A 10,847-nucleotide genomic window follows, 5' to 3' on the forward strand; every position below is an offset into this window, starting at 1 on the left:
AAGTTGTTATATAAACCTATTATCAGCTCAAATCTCACCATTTGAATTCATTTACTTTCTCTCTCTTCTCTCTCTCTTCCGCAATCACACTTTTTATTCTCACGCACGTCAATTTTCGCGCGTAGTTGTCTTCTTCGCTCTCTGTTGTCATCTTCTTTGTGTTCATCATCATCCGTGATCGATTTCGTGATTTCTTCAAAATTCGTCTCGATTGCTTATTCTCCTTCACTTTTTCTTCATCATTCGTCTTCATCCATTTTTCCTCGGTTTATCATATTCAATGTCGTATTTCATCGTTTTTGCTTCTTTATTTTTATGTTTTAATTTTTTCATTTCTGTTTTTTCTGTTTAATTGCACGATGTTTAATTGTTATTGTATCTTCGACTGAATTCGTTGTGTAATTACTGGTTTTTTGTTATAATTGATGTTATAATTCATCAACATCAGTCACGGATTCATCAATTCGTGCTATTTTATGTATTAAAATCATGTACTGGTTATATACTTTCTTCAACATGTAGTTTTCGCTATTTTTGTTGCGTTAAAATTTAATCTCTGTTTTTTTCATCTTCTAATTGACGTATAACAAATAATGTACTCATTGTCTGTTTTGTTTATCATCAAGTTTATTTTGCATTCTTGCTTGTGTTTACTTCAAGTTTAAATCGTTATTTAACGATTTCCTTTTGTATCACTTTTTATTGATGCAGATTATCATAATTAATTAAAAGTATCACATTTTATAGTTTTTGTTTGCACGATTCTGCTCATTAGAATCGTTTCTCTTATACAATATCACATTGAGTCCTTTACAAGTATCATAGGCTTTAGTACATGACTGCAACTACTTTTTGTGCATTAGTATCACATGTTATGCTTTAGAATATAACATTGAATTCTTTACAGTATCAAAGGCTGCAGATACATGGTGGTCATTACTCTCTGTGCATTAGTATCACGTGTTATGCTGAGAATATCACATTGAGTCCTTTACAATATCATATGATGCAGTACATGACTTGTAATCGGTTCAGTGCATTTGTATCACATGTTATGCTCCGAATATCACATGTATTCCTTCAAAGTATCATAGGTGCAATACGGTTGCGTATTTGTTTTATATTCATCGTATCACATTTTATGTTGCACAATATCACATGCATTCCTTCACAATATCATAGTTTGTTATGATCTAGTTATATTTGTTATATTTGTATCACATGTTATGCTCCAGAATATCACATGTATTTCGTCACAAGAGTATCATAGGTCGCAATACGGTTGCGTATTTATTTTATATTCATCAAGTATCACGTTTTATGTTGCACAATATCACATGCATTCCTTCACAATATCATAGTCTTGTTATAATCTAGTTATATTTGTTATAATTTGTTTACTCAACTTCTCTTCTTTGTAGAAAATACTTTTGTTGTCCCCGTGGTACTGTTCCTTCTCCACAATGCATAGCGTTGATGAGGTGCATCTTGGGAATCGTCTTTCTTTGATGGTGACTTTGGAGGTTCGAAGAGTGGGTCGGAAATATTGCAACTAAATTTACACCTACAATAGGACAAACTTTTGCTAGGTTAGACGAGGGTATACAATTTTATGAGACTTATGCAATAGCATGTGGTTTTGAACCAAGGAAATCTTCAACGAAAAGGTTTCGTAGTAGTGGAGATATTAGGACAAAATTGATTGTGTGTCACCGGGAAGGATTTAGGTATTCTAAGCCGACAATATTACCCATTACTGGTGAGGAGGAGGAGCCAATGGTCAAGGCCTCTAATCCGAAGCAGACTAAGGTTACTAGGATTGGTTGTAAAGTTAGGATTTTCTTTAGATTTGTTATTAAAGAAATTGACCAAGTTCAAGTGCCATTCTTTGTTGTTGATCAGTTTCATGTTGCCCATAACCACCGTCTTTCTCCACTCAAGTATAGAGAATTTCAGAAAAAATGTAGAAACCTTGCTTTGCAACATAAACAAACCATCGTTGATAATTGCAAGGTCAATATTGGCCCAACCTCTACTTTTAGGTCCGTCAAGGAATATGTTGATGGCTATGAAAATATTGGAGCTTCTTTAACTGAGTTTAAGAATTTTGGAAGGGAAATCAAGTGTTTTATAGGTCTTAAGGATGCTCAAATGTTTGTAGACTAGTTGGAAACCCTTCATGAAACCCAGGAAGGTTTTTATTTTGCCTATGATATTGATCAGAATAAGTGTTTGTTTCGTGTATTTTGGGCTGATGCAGCAGCACGTCGTAATTACGCTCTATACGGTGAGGCGGTGACTTTTGACCCAACCTATTCAACTAATAAGTACAACATGATCTTTGCTCCCTTTACTGGTGTTGATCATCACAAGAAGTCCGTCACTTTTGGCGCTTCGCTTATGTCTAGGGAGAATGACTAGAATTTTAAATGGATTTTCACAAAATTCTTAGATTGTATGGGTGGGAAGGAACCCCATTGCTTTTTTACCGATCAATGTCCTGCTATGAAAATTGCAGTCCCTACTGCTTTTACGACTGCTGTCCACCGCTATTGCATGTGGCATATTATGAAGAAATTACCTGAAAAGGTAGGCACGACATTGACCAAAGAGACTGACTTCGTCACTCGTTTGAATTCATTGTTTGGGATTGAGTTAGAGCCTTCGACTTCGAAGAGAGGTGGTGTTCGTTGATCAGTGAGTTTCAATTGGAAGATAATTCATGGTTGCAATATCTGTTTTCCAAGCGGCAACGTTGGATTCCGGCGTATTATCGTGATATTCCTCTTGGTTGTCTTTTAAGAACAACGCAACGCTCTGAAAGCGCAAACAGCTTCTTTAAGCGGTTTGAGAATCCTCATGGCACACTTGTTGAGTTTTGGATGCGCTTTCAAAGTGCTATGGATCAACAACAGTACACCCAAAAATCTCTTGGCCAGAGATAGTGATCACTCCCTACCTCAAACCAACCCTTCTTAGCCTTGAGGTTCATGCATCGACTGTTTATACGCACGCTCTCTTTTATGAATTCCAAAAGCGGTCGTTGATTCTCTAAACTCATGTAGTCTTTGGTGATTCTTCAAGGGAGGGCGTCAAGGTTCTAGAAGTTGAAGATTCTATCTTGATAAGACTTACACTGTCGCATTTAATCCTTCAACATTTGATGCAACATGTTCATGCAAGCTGATTGAGAGGAAGGGATACATATGTAAACACATCATCTGGATTTTATCAGGTAAAGGGATCAAAAAGATACCTGATAAGTATCTCCTCAGTAGGTGGACGAAGAACACTAAAAAAATGCCCTTGTATGATGCTCACGGTCAATTGTTGGATGATTTTACTTCGTCGGATGTCACTAAGCTTTAGATTTCATTATCTGGTGCGAATTCTACTCAACATTAACACTGCTCAAATCTCTTGCCTGAAAATCACATAAATGAACGACTTCATTATCTGAAGACATTTAGACAAAATTTCAAGTCTGTCTTTGAAAAATTGACTAAACACCAAGAGTTGGAGATGCTCCTTGGGGTTAAGTCTTCATCTGAGGTTCGTATACTACCTCATGTTCAATCAAAAAACAAGGTGCGGCAAGAGGTTGATGTCCAAGAAATATCGATCTGTTGCAAAGGCACAAAAGCCGAAAAGATTTTGCAATAATTGTAAACAAATGACACATCATGATAAGCGGAATTGCCCTAATCCAGCTGTTGATACATCACAACACTCGTTTGATCATGAATCCGATGTAAGTAATTTGTCTTACACCTTTTATTATTTCAGTTTTACGTTTGCTATACCACGATTCTTTGAAGTGTGACCCCGATAAACAATATCGAGTCCACGCTAAAAAATATCACATTCCATGGTAAATAATATCGATTACCTTGTTACCCACTATCGAATATACACTTGATTGTAGACAATATCATCCCAATATTAAAAGGTGTCTACTTTGAAACAATATCACAATAATTTAATAACAATATCACTTGTCACTGGCAACATTTATCAATTTTAAATCCCTATCTATTTTAAGAATCAACCAAACAATATCAACACGTGTATTCAAAAATATCAGATGTACCCCAACAATATCAAACAACAAAAGGTTTTTTAAATCCTTAGCCAGTGTTGTTGTTCCTGAGTATTAATATCACAACAACTAAAACATAATATCATACAACCCTTGAAACAATATCACAGTTTACCAGAAGTTGATAAAAAAGAAGTTATACTTTGTCAAACTTCTTACTAACGTTATGTCACTGTTTTTGTCTGTTTGTTTTGCAGATTTCTTCACTTGTTGATAGTGATTAAGGGCTTCTGTATGCTGAGGAAGTTTATTTAACATCATCAACTTTTCAGAATCGACTTTTCATTGTTTATACTATTTAATTTTTTCTTGTATGTCATTCCAAATGGCATCAATTTTGTATTCTTTCCATTTTGGGTATCAACGTTATAAAAACCGCATAATTACTAATGTCATTTTGTTGCTATTATTAAATACTATCCCACCTCATTTGAAGGTTTATCACACTTGATACACAAAAACAATATCATCATAATAGTTAAACAATACACAACATTACACTTGCTTGTATACGTATTTTATTATATTGTATTATATTGTAAAATACTTCTAAGGAATATCACATTTCAAGTGAAACAATATCACCAGTAATCATAAATATTACCACTACAATTGGATGTTTTTAGGAAACAATATTACAAAAGTATGATTGAAATATCACAGTAAATACTAGACAATATCAACCACTGAGTGCAATAATATCACAATTTCCAAACAATGTCAACACGTGTATTCAAAAATATCACAGTATGTACCCCAACAATATCAAACAACAAAAGGATTTTTATATCCTTAGCCACTGTTGTTGTTCCTGAGGATTAATATCACAACAACTAAAACATAATATCATAAAACCCTTGAAAGAATATCACAGTTTTCCAGAAATTGAACAAAAAGAAGTTATACTTTGTCAAACCCTTGAAATATCACAGTACATACTAGACAATATCAACCAGTGAGTGCAATAATATCACAATTTTGTCTGCTTAATAATATCACAACTTATCCAACTAAAAAGGAATTTTCAAACCCTACCCCCTGATTTATTTTAGAGAATAAATACAACAATATCAACATGTTTACGGAACAATATCACACTGAGTACCAAAACAATATCAAAGAGAAAAAGATTTTAAGAACCTTGATTGCTGTTATTATTACTGATAACTAATATCACAACAACTTAAGCGAAGTATCACCCAACTCCTGAAACAATATCACCGTTTACTAAGAGTTGATAAAAAAAAAAGTTCTATTTCCTACCATTGTACCTACAACAATATCACACAACACCTGGAACAATATCCCTTGTTTGTCCTACCAGCATTACATTCCTAGCCCTACTTTTGTCCTCTTCCTCTACCTCTCCCTCTTCCTCTATTATTAGGATTTGCAGTTGTCTTCAGTCGTTTGTACTGGATTGTGGGTGTTTCTGCATCATCTTCACCATCTCCTTTGGATTCAGGTAGTCTATAAAAACAGAAATGGCATGTTATGGTTCTATATGAAATTTTTACCTTTGTTTCTGTTGCAAATAAAAGCAGAAACGTAATGCTATGATTCTATATCAGAAATATAAAAGTCGGGTTTTTGGTTTTTAACTTTTGATTGGAGATTTGCGAAGAATGGGTATTTCTGTGTTAATTGTTGGCATTCTAGTAGCATCCTCCTTGGCTTTTGTTTGAACATTGGGCTTCTCTTTTGGCGGACCTTACGCCTTTGTTTTTTTCTGTTCCACAAGATTGTCCTTCTCAACAACCTTATCCTTGGCTTTTACCTTATTGCCCTTGCCTTTTGCATCTTCGTTATTCTTCCTCATTTCCTTCAATCTATTTAAAAGCTCTCCCTTTCCCGCTGTAAATTCTTTAACTTTCCCAATCAGCGCTGTCCTCATGTTATTTATGTCAGCTAAAAGTAATGCCGCTGCTATTTCTAACCAGTAGTAGCGCCTATGCACTTTCGACTGCAAATCAGCTTCAAACAACTGCCCCTCATAGCGAATCATGTGCATCATTAAGAAGTTTTCTGATTCAGTATTGTTTGCTTCTTTCTTTTGCCAATTGAAACTCGTGTTGACAACATCAAAATCTATTACGTTATGCGCTCTGTCAACATTTTTCCCTGCTAGGAAATCACTCATGTGATAGGCCTACAATAATTAGTTATACTATTAGTCATTATTTTGTCAAACAATCATATTCATTTACTGTATACACTCAACCTATCCTAGCCACAATATCAGACAATTGTATGACATGTCACTAGCAAGAATATCAATAAACCATACCACCGAATCTGTGACCTTGTATATTTGTCTGCTCCCGATTGTCGTACTCTGTATTGTCTAACACTTCAATCGTCTCGGTTTTGAAATTTACACAAACACGAAGTAGTGTTCTTGCAACACCATCGGAATAAAAACCAAATCTGCTTCCATGTTACATGGGGCGTGTTTCTTCTTATGAATTTGTCCCATTCTTGAATATCTTTTCCCTCTTCGCTTCTTTGCCTTCAGTAACATCTACTATTGATTCATGTAGTGTATATATATGTATATATATAAGTTAAGAAATCCTTTACATTTAAGATTTACTACATTTTAATCAAAACGTGAATATGTATAAACAATATCACTTTTACGTTTGCTATATCACAGTTCCTGAAGTGTGACCCTGATAAACAATATCACAAAGGCATACTAAAAAAATATCACGAGTTCATGGTAAATAATATCGGTATGGATGTGAACCAATATCAGAACATTATACTTGATTGTAGACAATATCATCGCAATACTAAAAAATATCAGTTATTTAAAAGGCGTCTACTTTGAAACAATATCACAATCATTTAAAAACAATATCACTTGTCGCTGGCAACATTTATCAATTTTAAATCCCTATCTAATTTCAGCATTAATTAAACAATATCAATTTGTGTATGCAATAATATCACACTATGTACCCCAACAATATCACATTTTAAATAAGTGATATTTTTAATCAAAGCGTGAATATGTATAAATCAAAAGCAGAATGTCGACTTACCATGTGTCGAATTCCAAAAAACAATAAACTTGTTTCACAGGGTTCTGTGTGCTCAATGTGATTAAGAATTAGTGACCAACATTCAATCACATTGTTGTTGACATGTACACTTGGAAGCAACGACAATATATCTGTCTTGCAAGGTTTTGATCATCCGAACTTGGCAACAACCTCACTGCTCAAAACATTAACACCAATGTTCAAAAATTGTCAGATTAACTGTGACAGTGATAACCAATCACATATTTAAAAGGTGATCCTTATAAAAAATATCACAGTCCACGCTAAATAATATCAGTGCCCTTATGAATCACTATCAGAACATCATACTTGATTGTAGACAATATCATCCCAATACTAAAAAATATCACTTATTTAAAAGGTGTCTAATTTGAAACAATATCACAATCATTTAAAAAAAATATCACATTTCTTTGGCAACATTTATAAATTTAAAAGCCCTACTTATTTTTCAGAATCAATTTAACAATATCATACTGTGTATGTAACAATATCACACTATGTACCACAACAATATCAAAATTAAGTGAACAAAAATCAGAACAACATCTTTCTTTATGTGACACTTGATTATATACAATATCATGCTTTTATACCAGTTTCTACTCTAAAACAATATCAAACCCATTAACGTACAATATCACATGACACTAGCAACAATATCACCTTTTGTAATTCTTTTGTCAAACTTAGATATCATTGCAAATATTATCAGACCATTAATAAAAAAAGTTGCAGAAAAATATATGTTTTAAAGAACCTTTTATTTTTGATAGCGGGGTCGTCCAATAGGCAGTAGTCAATCACTTCTTTCCTCGTAGTCAACATGTTTGCACACAGCGACTTGTTTAACTTCATAAATCTTGAGACGAACTCAAATTTAGGATCAGCCACACCACAGTTCAACGTGCATCCAAGGCCATCGGATTTCCCCCTTTTACCGCTACCAACGACACTGGCAGAACCATCTTCTCCAGTAGCTAGAAACGTTTTATATTACAGTATTTAATATATATTTTGTATTTATAATAATAAAAAAAAATTCAATGTAGAAGTCAGTGTTTAAAAATATAACCTTTTATTTTTGATAGCGGGGTCTTAACTTTGTTTTTCCCACCTTTTTCTCTCTTGCTTTGTTTTTTCCCTCTTTGTCTTTTTGCCAGCAACTTAGTTAACAGTATAGCTTTTGTGGCAGTAAAGGTTGTAACTCTCTTCCAGACCTGACTCCTATCTTTATTCAAATCACTCAATACGAGCGTTGCTGCCACCTCTCCCCTGTATAACTGTCTCATGTTTGCATCGCTTAGTTCACAATGAAAAAGGCTCACCAACAAAGAACATCATGTGAAACATCATGAATAGTCCACAGTCCAGGTTCAACTCTTTCGATTGCCAATGAAACTTCACATTATTCATTTCGTAGTCCTTCACCTTTAGCCCAATTTCAATACCTTTCGTGTTGAGGTAGTCACCATAAAGAGTCGCCTGTATATGATTAATGTAAACAACTTTTCAATTTCAAGCTTATCGAACAAAACCATTATACCATTAGTTATTTGTTTTCAATATTGTACTTACAGCCATATGAGCCATGTGTACGTGCTCCTCGTCTTGGAATTCATCATACTCTCTGTTGTCCAAATAGAACATTTTCTGCCTCTTCAAATCAACACAGATACAGACGTAGTGCTCTTCGTAGACCAAAGGTATGAACACCTTTAGATGAAAATAATATTAGGAAACAATTTAACAAAAATCTGAATAAAAATATCACAGTACATACCAGACAATATCATTCTTAATAATATTTTTTGTCCCTCTGAAGTTTTTTTGTATGTTGTAAAATAATATCAACCAGTTTACCCAATAATATCAGAGTCTGTACCAAAACAATATCAATGTTAACAGACTTTTAAATCCCTATCGATTGTTGTTATTTTTAAGAAGCTATAAAACAATGTCAACCATTGTACATAATAATATCACACTGTCAAATATTAGGGAAAAAAAGTGATTCATTTTCATTTTTTGGGAGACAATATCACAATTAAGAAGTAACAATATCACACAATAGTATGCACAATATCACAGTTGAATTTAAGAATTGTTTTTAAGAACAATATCAATAGTAACTGCTAACAATATCATACATAATACATAACAATATCACTGATAAAAGTAGAAATGTCTCACCATATCTGAATTCAAATTCAGTGGCTCCTTAAAAAGAGCTGACCACGTGTCCCATGTGTCATATACTGTTTGCTTAAGTTTTGCCAATTCATCAATATTATCTTCATCGAATTTTAAGATTTTTTCTATATCACCCTGTTGTTCATAAGGGAATCTTATTAGTCTCCATAAAACACATTCTACAATACCTAATTTAAAAGATGATAATATGTGTGTTTCCATACCGAGTGGGCAATGCCATAGAAAATTCTTGTCAATTTGTCGTTTCCCTTTTGAGTAATTTGGAACTCATTGAGCAGTATTGCCCATGCTTCAATTACCACTGCTTCTATCTTCGTGTTAGGCAACAAGGACTCAATATCTTCCCTTTGTATACAATGGAAAGTTCCAAAGTTGCAGACAATTTCTCTATTCCATTTTGCAAAAATATTAGCATATTAGTTATTTTTTTAAAGTACTAATATGGTGCAAATTAAGTCATGTCTTACATTTAAAAAATTGTTTAAAGAGTGACTTACAAATTCTTTGAATGTATGGTCCGTAAGGAAGCAATAATCCATTACGTCCTTCCGATTCTTCAAGACAGGTTCAAATAAATTGTCGCTTCACGAACATCGATTCGATACAAGGATATCATCTTTTTGGCAAACCACATTGAAAAGTACACCCCAAATTGTGAGGTACCATATCTATTTGAAGCAGGGTATCTGTCGAGTGCAACAAATATTCACTGATATTTCCCTTCCCTGCTGTATCTAAACCAGCATTTGTTACAATTTCTTTTAATTTAGTCACCACATTACTATCGTCATTCATTTTATCAACCACAAGTTCTGTTTCAACAGGCTCCTTATCAATCACAACATCTTTTTCAACTCCCTTTCCTGAATTGAACTGATTAACAGCCTCGTCCAATTGAGTCGCCACTTCGTGAACCTCATTGGCCTTCTCTTTCTCGGCCTCTTTTTCAACACAATGCTGATATGTTGTATCATGATGAACGTCTTCATTTGTTTTGTCTTCAACAGGCTGTGTTACTCCAAAATCAACATTTGGAAGAACCTCCTCCAATTGAGTCACAACATTTGTACCCTGATTGTCCTTCTCCTTCTCTGCTTTTTCCCTTGTAGCAATATCAACCTCCTTATTGATAACCTCATCTTCAACATTCTCGTTATTTTTTCCAGCCTCTCTATCAATGTCCTCCTGATTTGTTGAACCATTATTACCCACCTCATTGTGTGCCTCTTGGACAGTCTTCATAACTCCCAAACCTTCATTTGTTTCCAAATTAATGTTTTCATTCAACTGAGTCAACACATTTGTCTCTTCATTAATGGTTTCATTATCTGTTTCCGTCTTTGGCTCTAGGAGTTGTAACACGATTCATATCCTCCCTAGCCCGTCCTCCTCCGAAAACAATATTGTCTACTATGTCATTCAAATTTGAATACATATCATAATCCTCATCATCTTTTTTCCATCAT

The 10,847-nt window shown here is 34.1% G+C and overlaps 1 protein-coding gene across 1 annotated transcript; it reads left to right on the forward strand.

Annotated features, from left to right (window-relative positions):
* Positions 1–1,776: 1,776 nt before the first annotated feature.
* On the forward strand, positions 1,777–2,421 carry LOC141638113 (protein FAR1-RELATED SEQUENCE 5-like). Its single transcript, XM_074447540.1, has 2 exons — positions 1,777–2,157; positions 2,224–2,421. The coding sequence occupies exons 1-2, from the start codon at positions 1,777–1,779 to the stop codon at positions 2,419–2,421; spliced, it is 579 nt and encodes a 192-aa protein (XP_074303641.1).
* The last annotated feature ends 8,426 nt before the right edge of the window (positions 2,422–10,847 follow it).

This window comes from Silene latifolia, unplaced genomic scaffold (assembly GCF_048544455.1).
Source record: "Silene latifolia isolate original U9 population unplaced genomic scaffold, ASM4854445v1 scaffold_180, whole genome shotgun sequence".
NCBI lineage: Eukaryota > Viridiplantae > Streptophyta > Magnoliopsida > Caryophyllales > Caryophyllaceae > Silene > Silene latifolia.

Bases quoted from the DNA above. Each gene is read 5' to 3' on its own strand.
- LOC141638113 (XM_074447540.1), top strand. From the start codon at position 1,777: ATGGTCAAGGCCTCTAATCCGAAGCAGACTAAGGTTACTAGGATTGGT. The intron at 2,158-2,223 runs GTAGACTAGTTG...GATATTGATCAG, and splicing joins TTAAGGATGCTCAAATGTTT to AATAAGTGTTTGTTTCGTGT.